Source organism: Camelina sativa, chromosome 5 (genome assembly GCF_000633955.1).
Source record: "Camelina sativa cultivar DH55 chromosome 5, Cs, whole genome shotgun sequence".
Classification (NCBI taxonomy): Eukaryota; Viridiplantae; Streptophyta; class Magnoliopsida; order Brassicales; family Brassicaceae; genus Camelina; species Camelina sativa.
The window spans coordinates 23,017,049-23,030,795 of NC_025689.1; the positions used below are offsets into that span (position 1 = coordinate 23,017,049).

General features: G+C 39.5%; 1 protein-coding gene across 4 annotated transcripts in view; it reads left to right on the plus strand.

Annotated features, from left to right (window-relative positions):
- LOC104787447 (disease resistance protein TAO1-like) overlaps window positions 1-13,747 on the plus strand; it is a 17,921-nt gene that overhangs the window by 1,745 nt on the left and 2,429 nt on the right. For 3 of the 4 annotated variants that reach the window (XM_010513033.1, XM_010513035.1, XM_010513034.1), the window contains exon 1: window positions 11,853-13,667. The exons of the other annotated variant lie outside the window; for it this stretch is intronic. In XM_010513033.1, coding sequence (XP_010511335.1) covers window positions 13,434-13,667 — 234 coding nt within the window. In that variant the 5' untranslated portion in view covers window positions 11,853-13,433. Of the gene's footprint in view, window positions 1-11,852; window positions 13,668-13,747 lie in introns of those variants that run through there. 4 annotated transcript variants of the gene reach the window in all.

Genomic DNA, 13,747 nt, shown 5'->3' on the forward strand with positions numbered 1-13,747 from the left:
TTGCTACCACCTCTTCCTTTTATACCTCTTAGAGTTCTCCACAAACCCTAGATTCCACAAGCTTCTTCCTCTTGTCTTTTGGGTAAAAGCTTGTTCTCTTTTTGTCAACTTGACCCATGCTTTTGTTCCTGTTGTACCTAACACAAGCATGCGTCTCTGACACAGCCGTTCCACTGTTTGCTGCAACTTGACGCTTTTCTGCTCTGTTGCACTACACAACCTCTTCACGATTCATCTCTTGTTTCCAGCTCTGTAGCACTACACAGCCACTACAAGTTGTCTGCTCTGTTTTCATCTCTGTTGCACTTCAAGTTTACTCAACTGCTAAACAAACTTCTGCTAAGTTGTATGATGCAGCTGATACCTTCTTTCTGCTCTGTTGCACTTTCAGAGTTACTCAACTGCTAATGGAAGACTTGTTCTCATGAGCTTAAAGCATGATTGTTTGAGCTCTCACTTCTTGGATCTTCTCACTAAGACTCCAAGGTTCAACACGTCACTTCATTCCATGTGACTTTACATTGAGCTGTCTTGGCTGTGGTAGATTCTCTGATTCTCTATCTGAGGAATTACTGCGTCTGTGTCTGTAGCTGGTTACACATGCTCCAACTTGATCAATGCTTCTGTTTCTCAACATATGTTTGTGTCTGACTTGTTAACTGCAACGTTCACTGCATCTGTGTCTGTACTTTCGGTTGTATCAGGTTTACCCATTGCTTCTTGATCATCTCTCTTGATTCTTATAACCAGTAACAAGACCAATATATCTTCAATCTCTCCCTTTGTTACTGAGTTATAGAACTCAAGCTTTCTCTATTCTTGCACTTGATGATCTTCAAGCTTTCATGATGTAACTGAAACTTTGGCATCTTCATTACATTGAGAGGATTCTGTCATTGTGATCTTCTCTCTTCTGTTTCAATAGTTATTCCTTTACGCCTTGTTGTCAATCTTACAATTCTGTCAACACAGTGTATCTTCAATATCTCCCTTGTTGACTGAGTTGTAGGACTGACAAACATTGATGATCTGCAACCTCTAGATATCATGTTCTTGTTTCTTTTGGCATATGTATTTCAAACAACTTCAATCTCGGTCAACACAAAAATCGATCTCTCCCTTGTTGACTGAGTTGAAGGACTCTAGCTCTCCCTTAATCATAACCCATCAAGCTCCTGATGTTGACTTGATCACATCTTCAGTGAATATCAAATACCTCCAAGTGTTGCATGCAACCACGACATAGCATAGCAACAACAACAACTAGCATATGGGAGTAATTCAGAGAGTCTCCCTTTAAAGCTCAGTTTGATATTCAACTTCATACGATGAACCAACTTGTCATCATCAAACCTTGGACTTGACATTAATACCATCTTCTGCATTTATCAAACATCTTCAAGTTGTGACAGCAGCAATGACACAAGCATAGCAGCCCCAACAACTATCAAATGGGAGTAAATACAAGAACTCTCCCTTTTTAGCGCAGTTTGATACTCAAGCAATCAATGGCACTAACTCATCCTGCAAGGCAACCATAAAAACTCCCCCTGCTTGAGTGCATAACTAAGGTAAAAAATAACAGATATCAAGAGCATAGTCCAATAAGGAACTCATTAAGCAAATATTGATCCTCCTCTTGCTTTGATGTTAAGAGTCTGCTCAGACTTGCCTGAACACTGCAGAAAATTCACACATACCAAAATCATAAAACCAGAACATGATATCAGCCATCAAACCAATGACAATGATGACTTGGTTACAATGACACAGATGAGAGTAGCTCAGAACTAGTTAACCCATCTTCAGAAATGTACCGCTGTCGCCAATAGGATCAGGATCAAAGCCTGCCGTACGCACAGAACAGCTAATTTCTGAAGACAAAAACACAAACCAGTACTGAGCCGAGAACACTTCCTTGAGAACACAATTGTCAAACATCTTAAAATCCCCTTTGAACCTCATGAATCTTAACTTGATCAGAACCTCTTAGTACTAGCAATCATTGTGCTTCATTTTGAAGTTCAGCCTTTGAACAATGGAAACTAACATGATCATCAAACTTAATACCTTTGTAGTCACAGCGGAAACATAGACAATTCTCTCGAACCATGATGATCTTGTGAAATGTAGCATTGACTGAATAGCCTCAGCTTCTGCAGACTTGCTTGCTCAAGTAGCCTTGATTTAGAGCTGTTTCCATTTTTGCAAATATAGGCTTCAAAACGCTCTTCTTTACTAAGTCAGATCAGATATCCAGATATTGTACTTCATGAAGTAGAGGTCTCTTCCATATCAACTAGTTACAATACAGAACACACCTATGCTTTTCTTGAAACTCCTCCTAAACCTCAAGCAATATACCAAACCAGAGATTGGGTATAAAACCGCACGCACACAACAGTTTCTTGCAACACCGAACAAGACATCATGACCATAATATCAACCACATGTGCACACCGACTTTAACCAGAAAACTATATTTCAGCTTAAGAGCAACGTTGAGATAAATCCAGATGAACATACCTTGAGCCAACCTTTGAACGACATCTTGTGATCCCAACTGTGAACCAATGAATAAGACAGATGATTGCAGCTTCTGTAGCAGTTGTTATCTCAGTATTTGGAACGTCTTTCTTCAAAAACACATAAGAAGGAACTCATATAAAATCCTCAGATTTTTAAAACCTGGAGCAGCAACAACTTCTTGAATTTCAAAAGCGATGTCCCAACTTTCACTGACAAGACACTTCAGCTTCCTGGGTTACAACTTAACCGGTGTTACTCAAAGCTGAGTATTCTACCTCAAATTGATCCCGACCAACATCTCCTTGCAGATGTCACTTAAGCTAACCTTGCAGAACTGAACCGGAGTTACACAACTCTGAGTATTCTACCTCAGATTGATCCCGACCATCTTATACTACTAGTGAAAGTGAATCCTTCTCTTGAAATTTAATAATCCAGCGCTCTTACTCTTCTCTTCTAACACCCAGATGTCTTCTTGAATATTCTGCAACAACTTACTTGAAAACAATCCCAACCAATACAAGGCACAACTGAGAACAAAACCAATATCAACTGATACGAGCTTCAAGGACATTCCTCACTAAAACCTTAAACCTCCAAGACCCATAAGAATTTTCAACAGAAACAAATGTGTTTCACATATCCATAGTAACACTTCTCTCGTGACACTAACTCCCAGCAGAGATTAATTCCTTGTAAACATATTCCATCACGCAGAAGATTTTACATATATTGACATACGTTTGAGGTAGTGACATAGAGGTGAATGTCTGCCTTGACCACTTCAGACTTTGGTGCAAGATATTCACCTTCAGATCAGATGACTTTCCACACTTCTTCACAATTAACTTCGTCTTACTCACTGATGGATCTTAATACTTTGATTGTGATTACCTGACCTAGGAACATTAAGAACACCTGTTTCTTTTTCCAACCATGAGGTCTTGAACTGAGCTTCTTCTCCTGCCTTGATGCAGAGCATATACGAAATAACAAAACAGCCTAGAAAAATTCAAAATGTTGTGGGATGATCAAGCACAGCAATATGAAGCCACGGGAGAAAGCGGATCACAATTTGGGTTTGTGGATTGAAAGTTAAGACCAAAATCCAAAGCAGATCCAAACTGCTAAAACCCTGCGAACAGCTAAATTTGAGAACAGTTTCCTATCAAATGACACAGAATCAGAAGGAGAACTTTATATCATTGGGAAGATCCTGCTTTCAAAATTCCAAAACATCCTTCAATACAGAAATCCGAGGTATACAGCGAAGTCAAACGCAGAGGCAAAGTCAGACAAGAACCCAGCTTCATGAGCCTGCAACTCCATCAAACTCATAACTTCTTCATATCTTCTTCTTTTAACATTATGAGTTTGTTTTTCTCCCCCATGTTGATTATGTGTTTCAACCAAAAACTGTTCCATAGGAAACACACAATCAACATAGACTCATCTGTTTGCAGACTTCAAAGACCTTGATATATCTATCATAAAAAATTCTTCACCATTTCTTGATCCACGACACAAACGAAGCAGCAACTCAACCCAGAAACTTTTGCAACTTGGTCGCAAGATCAACATCAGAGATACAAAGCCACATGTGAAAGCAGATCATGGTTTGGGGTTACGGTTTGGAAGTTATGACCAAATCCCCAAAACATATCCAGAAGATAACTCTGCAAACAACCAACTTTAAAAGCAGATTCCAATAATATCACAGAGAACCAGAATGAGATCTTTATGTCCTTGAGAAGATCTCATTTCCAATTTTTCAAAAGATCTGCCAGCACTAGAAACCAAGATCTGAAGTCAAAGGAAAATGTAGAAGAAGAACACATACCAGAGACACCACAATTTCCTTGATGTATGAAATTATAACACGACTGCAGATCTCAGTATCTGAAAAAAATATTTCATTTGATCTCTTCTCAAAAGCCAGCAACATTCATAAGACCCATAATCCAAATGATTATCCTTTGATGATACTTCCCTTTCTTGTGATCTCAACCAATCAATATGACCTCAAGTCTTCTTCTTTAGCTAGGAGCATCTTTGATAGGCTGAGACAAACCTCTACAAAACAACTCATGCAATTCAGCCCTTCCCTGATCACTTCTTCACCATACTGTTTCTATCTCCATTAGATCGCAACACTCCACGAGCTTCTTCAAGAATACATACAGGCTCAAACTGAACCCAAACATGTGGCTGATGTCGAACTCCACAGTCACCTGCAGCTTTGACCTATCTTCACCATTTTCTGTAATGGGCTTAGATATAATACCACACTAGGCCTTTGCACAGTTACCAGAAACCCAACATAACACAAGACCACACAAGATCAATTCCTCATCTTTCTTAAGAGGCATCAGCGACAAACTTCAACATTAGTGAGGATCAAGCTTCATTCCTCACACAAGCTCTTCTTCACTTCCATAGACACCCAGATTCAGAGATCATAATTCTTTGCCGAGAATCACTTCCTTTCTGTTGCTTCCAGCTTCTTGTGACAACACACAGACAACGGAGAATCTCTGAGCATCAACAAATCCTTTATTAATTTCATGGCAAACACCAAACTGGAGCAGAAGACTCTCGTTGACTTGTTGATTTTTTAAAACCAGATCCACACGTGGTAAAAAACCTTCACATGCCCAACACCTTAAAACAACTCCTTGTGGGCTTTTATTGGGCCTGATTTACGAATTTAGATGAAAGCCGACCAAAAACACAAAATACCCATGTGAGAAAACCTTTCTCCTTTCTTCGACTACAATTTCTCACGGCACGAGAACCAAGACATCTTGAAGATGACACTGAAAAATCCGATGAACTGTACAGACAACTTCGGGCGAGTTTGAAAACAGATCCGCCGTCGTCATCTTTCTCTCATCTCTTTGTTCTTCATTTTCACCAACCTGGATAGAACCCATCACTTGATTTTCTCCAAATAAGATCATAGCTCTTCTTCTTCATCTAGACACATCTCAGGATCTAACCTGTTAGAGACAGTATAATCTCAAATCGGTTTCCTGCTCTGATACCAATTGAAAGAATGAGATGCGTGCTAGATCTACAGACTTGTATGACAGATATGTATGAGCGATGCTTAACAGAGAGATGAAAGGATAGTGAAGAGACGACACAAGAGATTTGTTAACGGGGTTCGGATAACCTACATCCCCGGGACCAAGTCCAGAATCATTCACTAGAATAAGAACGCAAAAGTCACATTTGCCAATGGTATCTAGCACACACTTGTGCCTACCACTCTTATCTACATGAACTAAAGGAACCACCACTCTTTGTCTTTTCCGACGAGTGTGAACCTCTACAAAAACCACCAACAGATTCTCTATCTTGTTGGTGGGACAACACCACACACAACATGTGTGCTTCTCTCAATTTTAGGTCTAGGGTGCGTAAGCTTCTCTTTGCTACCACCTCTTCCTTTTATACCTCTTAGAGTTCTCCACAAACCCTAGATTCCACAAGCTTCTTCCTCTTGTCTTTTGGGTAAAAGCTTGTTCTCTTTTTGTCAACTTGACCCATGCTTTTGTTCCTGTCGTACCTAACACAAGCATGCTTCTCTGACACAGCCGTTCCACTGTTTGCTGCAACTTGACGCTTTTCTGCTCTGTTGCACTACACAACCTCTTCACGATTCATCTCTTGTTTCCAGCTCTGTAGCACTACACAGCCACTACAAGTTGTCTGCTCTGTTTTCATCTCTGTTGCACTTCAAGTTTACTCAACTGCTAAACAAACTTCTGCTAAGTTGTATGATGCAGCTGATACCTTCTTTCTGCTCTGTTGCACTTTCAGAGTTACTCAACTGCTAATGGAAGACTTGTTCTCATGAGCTTAAAGCATGATTGTTTGAGCTCTCACTTCTTGGATCTTCTCACTAAGACTCCAAGGTTCAACACGTCACTTCATTCCATGTGACTTTACATTGAGCTGTCTTGGCTGTGGTAGATTCTCTGATTCTCTATCTGACGAATTACTGCGTCTGTGTCTGTAGCTGGTTACACATGCTCCAACTTGATCAATGCTTCTGTTTCTCAACATATGTTTGTGTCTGACTTGTTAACTGCAACGTTCACTGCATCTGTGTCTGTACTTTCGGTTGTATCAGGTTTACCCATTGCTTCTTGATCATCTCTCTTGATTCTTATAACCAGTAACAAGACCAATATATCTTCAATCTCTCCCTTTGTTACTGAGTTATAGAACTCAAGCTTTCTCTATTCTTGCACTTGATGATCTTCAAGCTTTCATGATGTAACTGAAACTTTGGCATCTTCATTACATTGAGAGGATTCTGTCATTGTGATCTTCTCTCTTCTGTTTCAATAGTTATTCCTTTACGCCTTGTTGTCAATCTTACAATTCTGTCAACACAGTGTATCTTCAATCTCTCCCTTGTTGACTGAGTTGTAGGACTGACAAACGTTGATGATCTGCAACCTCTAGATATCATGTTCTTGTTTCTTTTGGCATATCTATTTCAAACAACTTCAATCTCGGTCAACACAAAAATCAATCTCTCCCTTGTTGACTGAGTTGAAGGACTCTAGCTCTCCCTTAATCATAACCCATCAAGCTCCTGATCTTGACTTGATCACATCTTCAGTGAATATCAAATACCTCCAAGTATTGCCTGCAACCACGACATAGCATAGCAACAACAACAACTAGCATATGGGAGTAATTCAGAGAGTCTCCCTTTGATGCTCAGTTTGATATTCAACTTCATACGATGAACCAACTTGTCATCATCAAACCTTGGACTTGACATTAATACCATCTTCTGCATTTATCAAACATCTTCAAGTTGTGACAGCAGCAATGACACAAGCATAGCAGCCCCAACAACTAGCAAATGGGAGTAAATACAAGAACTCTCCCTTTTTAGCGCAGTTTGATACTCAAGCAATCAATGGCACTAACTCATCCTGCAAGGCAACCATAAAAACTCCCCCTGCTTGAGTGCATAACTAAGGTAAAAAATAACAGATATCAAGAGCATAGTCCAATAAGGAACTCATTAAGCAAATATTGATCCTCCTCTTGCTTTGATGTTAAGAGTCTGCTCAGACTTGCCTGAACACTGCAGAAAATTCACACATACCAAAATCATAAAACCAGAACATGATATCAGCCATCAAACCAATGACAATGATGACTTGGTTACAATGACACAGATGAGAGTAGCTCAGAACTAGTTAACCCATCTTCAGAAATGTACCGCTGTCGCCAATAGGATCAGGATCAAAGCCTGCCGTACGCACAGAACAGCTAATTTCTGAAGACAAAAACACAAACCAGTACTGAGCCGAGAACACTTCCTTGAGAACACAATTGTCAAACATCTTAAAATCCCCTTTGAACCTCATGAATCTTAACTTGATCAGAACCTCTTAGTACTAGCAATCATTGTGCTTCATTTTGAAGTTCAGCCTTTGAACAATGGAAACTAACATGATCATCAAACTTAATACCTTTGTAGTCACAGCGGAAACATAGACAATTCTCTCGAACCATGATGATCTTGTGAAATGTAGCATTGACTGAATAGCCTCAGCTTCTGCAGACTTGCTTGCTCAAGTAGCCTTGATTTAGAGCTGTTTCCATTTTTGCAAATATAGGCTTCAAAACGCTCTTCTTTACTAAGTCAGATCAGATATCCAGATATTGTACTTCATGAAGTAGAGGTCTCTTCCATATCAACTAGTTACAATACAGATCACACCTATGCTTTTCTTGAAACTCCTCCTGAACCTCAAGCAATATACCAAACCAGAGATTGGGTATAAAACCACACGCACACAACAGTTTCTTGCAACACCGAACAAGACATCATGACCATAATATCAACCACATGTGCACACCGACTTTAACCAGAAAACTATATTTCAGCTTAAGAGCAACGTTGAGATAAATCCAGATGAACATACCTTGAGCCAACCTTTGAACGACATCTTGTGATCCCAACTGTGAACCAATGAATAAGACAGATGATTGCAGCTTCTGTAGCAGTTGTTATCTCAGTATTTGGAACGTCTTTCTTCAAAAACACATAAGAAGGAACTCATATAAAATCCTCAGATTTTTAAAACCTGGAGCAGCAACAACTTCTTGAATTTCAAAAGCGATGTCCCAACTTTCACTGACAAGACACTTCAGCTTCCTGGGTTACAACTTAACCGGTGTTACTCAAAGCTGAGTATTCTACCTCAAATTGATCCCGACCAACATCTCCTTGCAGATGTCACTTAAGCTAACCTTGCAGAACTGAACCGGAGTTACACAACTCTGAGTATTCTACCTCAGATTGATCCCGACCATCTTATACTACTAGTGAAAGTGAATCCTTCTCTTGAAATTTAATAATCCAGCGCTCTTACTCTTCTCTTCTAACACCCAGATGTCTTCTTGAATATTCTGCAACAACTTACTTGAAAACAATCCCAACCAATACAAGGCACAACTGAGAACAAAACCAATATCAACTGATACGAGCTTCAAGGACATTCCTCACTAAAACCTTAAACCTCCAAGACCCATAAGAATTTTCAACAGAAACAAATGTGTTTCACATATCCATAGTAACACTTCTCTCGTGACACTAACTCCCAGCAGAGATTAATTCCTTGTAAACATATTCCATCACGCAGAAGATTTTACATATATTGACATACGTTTGAGGTAGTGACATAGAGGTGAATGTCTGCCTTGACCACTTCAGACTTTGGTGCAAGATATTCACCTTCAGATCAGATGACTTTCCACACTTCTTCACAATTAACTTCGTCTTACTCACTGATGGATCTTAATACTTTGATTGTGATTACCTGACCTAGGAACATTAAGAACACCTGTTTCTTTTTCCAACCATGAGGTCTTGAACTGAGCTTCTTCTCCTGCCTTGATGCAGAGCATATACGAAATAACAAAACAGCCTAGAAAAATTCAAAATGTTGTGGGATGATCAAGCACAGCAATATGAAGCCACGGGAGAAAGCGGATCACAATTTGGGTTTGTGGATTGAAAGTTAAGACCAAAATCCAAAGCAGATCCAAACTGCTAAAACCCTGCGAACAGCTAAATTTGAGAACAGTTTCCTATCAAATGACACAGAATCAGAAGGAGAACTTTATATCATTGGGAAGATCCTGCTTTCAAAATTCCAAAACATCCTTCAATACAGAAATCCGAGGTATACAGCGAAGTCAAACGCAGAGGCAAAGTCAGACAAGAACCCAGCTTCATGAGCCTGCAACTCCATCAAACTCATAACTTCTTCATATCTTCTTCTTTTAACATTATGAGTTTGTTTTTCTCCCCCATGTTGATTATGTGTTTCAACCAAAAACTGTTCCATAGGAAACACACAATCAACATAGACTCATCTGTTTGCAGACTTCAAAGACCTTGATATATCTATCATAAAAAATTCTTCACCATTTCTTGATCCACGACACAAACGAAGCAGCAACTCAACCCAGAAACTTTTGCAACTTGGTCGCAAGATCAACATCAGAGATACAAAGCCACATGTGAAAGCAGATCATGGTTTGGGGTTACGGTTTGGAAGTTATGACCAAATCCCCAAAACATATCCAGAAGATAACTCTGCAAACAACCAACTTTAAAAGCAGATTCCAATAATATCACAGAGAACCAGAATGAGATCTTTATGTCCTTGAGAAGATCTCATTTCCAATTTTTCAAAAGATCTGCCAGCACTAGAAACCAAGATCTGAAGTCAAAGGAAAATGTAGAAGAAGAACACATACCAGAGACACCACAATTTCCTTGATGTATGAAATTATAACACGACTGCAGATCTCAGTATCTGAAAAAAATATTTCATTTGATCTCTTCTCAAAAGCCAGCAACATTCATAAGACCCATAATCCAAATGATTATCCTTTGATGATACTTCCCTTTCTTGTGATCTCAACCAATCAATATGACCTCAAGTCTTCTTCTTTAGCTAGGAGCATCTTTGATAGGCTGAGACAAACCTCTACAAAACAACTCATGCAATTCAGCCCTTCCCTGATCACTTCTTCACCATACTGTTTCTATCTCCATTAGATCGCAACACTCCACGAGCTTCTTCAAGAATACATACAGGCTCAAACTGAACCCAAACATGTGGCTGATGTCGAACTCCACAGTCACCTGCAGCTTTGACCTATCTTCACCATTTTCTGTAATGGGCTTAGATATAATACCACACTAGGCCTTTGCACAGTTACCAGAAACCCAACATAACACAAGACCACACAAGATCAATTCCTCATCTTTCTTAAGAGGCATCAGCGACAAACTTCAACATTAGTGAGGATCAAGCTTCATTCCTCACACAAGCTCTTCTTCACTTCCATAGACACCCAGATTCAGAGATCATAATTCTTTGCCGAGAATCACTTCCTTTCTTTTCAAATTAGAGAAAATAACCAGATTGTGTTATTAACTCTTTCTCTAAAGTCCCAACACAAGTAACACTTGTGATTGCAAGGAACCAATCAAACGACCATTGAATCCTCAGCGGCAGAGAGATGAACGTCTTCTTCTCTCACTCAAAATCAGATGTAAACCACAACACTTCGTCTCTCTCTCTTTACCGTTAGAGACACAGAACAAGGACTCACCCCAGATTTGGGTTATCAACAATGAGCATCATGTGACATCTTCTTAGCCTCCAACTCACTTTATAATTTCAAAAATGATGTAATTCCACCTCAAATCCATGATATATACTTCATATTGTTACCATAATCTCCAGTGAATTTTATGAAATGCTCAAGAAACAATTCACAACGGCTCACAGCATTTCCGGCGTCAGAACATAAACTTCAAAAGCAATGATGAAGAAAATCGCAAAAACTTGAAGGCTAATCTACCAAACCAAATCTAGAAGCTTTAGGAAACATACCTATTGCTTCCAGCTTCTTGTGACAACGCACATACAACGGAGAATCTCTGAGCATCAACAGATCCTTTATTAATTTCATGGCAAACACCAAACTGGAGCAGAAGACTCTCGTTGACTTGTTGATTTTTTTAAACCAGATCCACACGTGGTAAAAACCTTCACATGCCCAACACCTTAAAACAACTCCTTGTGGGCTTTTATTGGGCCTGATTTACGAATTTAGATGAAAGCCGACGAAAAACACAAAATACCCATGTGAGAAAACCTTTCTCCTTTCTTCGACTACAATTTCTCACAGCACGAGAACCAAGACACCTTGAAGATGACACTGAAAAATCCGATGAACTGTACAAACAACTTCGGACGAGTTTGAAAACAGATCCGCCGTCGTCATCTTTCTCTCATCTCTTTGTTCTTCATTTTCACCAACCTGGATAGAACCCATCACTTGATTTTCTCCAAATAAGATCATAGCTCTTCTTCCTCATCTAGACACATCTCAGGATCTAACCTGTTAGAGACAGTATAATCTCAAATCGGTTTCCTGCTCTGATACCAATTGAAAGAATGAGATGCGTGCTAGATCTACAGACTTGTATGACAGATATGTATGAGCGATGCTTAACAGAGAGATGAAAGGATAGTGAAGAGACGACACAAGAGATTTGTTAACGGGGTTCGGATAACCTACATCCCCGGGACCAAGTCCAGAATCATTCACTAGAATAAGAACGCAAAAGTCACATTTGCCAATGGTATCTAGCACACACTTGTGCCTACCACTCTTATCTACATGAACTAAAGGAACCACCACTCTTTGTCTTTTCCGACGAGTGTGAACCTCTACAAAAACCACCAACAGATTCTCTATCTTGTTGGTGGGACAACACCACACACAACATGTGTGCTTCTCTCAATTTTAGGTCTAGGGTGCGTAAGCTTCTCTTTGCTACCACCTCTTCCTTTTATACCTCTTAGAGTTCTCCACAAACCCTAGATTCCACAAGCTTCTTCCTCTTGTCTTTTGGGTAAAAGCTTGTTCTCTTTTTGTCAACTTGACCCATGCTTTTGTTCCTGTCGTACCTAACACAAGCATGCTTCTCTGACACAGCCGTTCCACTGTTTGCTGCAACTTGACGCTTTTCTGCTCTGTTGCACTACACAACCTCTTCACGATTCATCTCTTGTTTCCAGCTCTGTAGCACTACACAGCCACTACAAGTTGTCTGCTCTGTTTTCATCTCTGTTGCACTTCAAGTTTACTCAACTGCTAAACAAACTTCTGCTAAGTTGTATGATGCAGCTGATACCTTCTTTCTGCTCTGTTGCACTTTCAGAGTTACTCAACTGCTAATGGAAGACTTGTTCTCATGAGCTTAAAGCATGATTGTTTGAGCTCTCACTTCTTGGATCTTCTCACTAAGACTCCAAGGTTCAACACGTCACTTCATTCCATGTGACTTTACATTGAGCTGTCTTGGCTGTGGTAGATTCTCTGATTCTCTATCTGAGGAATTACTGCGTCTGTGTCTGTAGCTGGTTACACATGCTCCAACTTGATCAATGCTTCTGTTTCTCAACATATGTTTGTGTCTGACTTGTTAACTGCAACGTTCACTGCATCTGTGTCTGTACTTTCGGTTGTATCAGGTTTACCCATTGCTTCTTGATCATCTCTCTTGATTCTTATAACCAGTAACAAGACCAATATATCTTCAATCTCTCCCTTTGTTACTGAGTTATAGAACTCAAGCTTTCTCTATTCTTGCACTTGATGATCTTCAAGCTTTCATGATGTAACTGAAACTTTGGCATCTTCATTACATTGATAGGATTCTGTCATTGTGATCTTCTCTCTTCTGTTTCAATAGTTATTCCTTTACGCCTTGTTGTCAATCTTACAATTCTGTCAACACAGTGTATCTTCACCATATAGCTTGCTTTTTCAACCATATGAATTTGGAGGAAGTTGAAGAATATCTTGCTGAAAGTTTCGACCATGTCAAGCAAAGGCTTCACGTGTTAGATGAAAAGTCACTCATATCTATTCAATATAATAAGTATATAAGGATGCATAAGATGTTGGCCCAACTAGGTAAAACTATTGTCCAATCTGGTGAGCTTCGACACCGCCAGTTTTTGCTTGATCGTAAAGATATATGTGAAGCATTGATTGATAGTACAACAGTAAGTTTTGCCTTTTGGTCTTTCGTTGCACTGCTTTTTTTTTAGTTTGGTTTTTTTTTTTTTTTTTTTTTTTTTTTTTT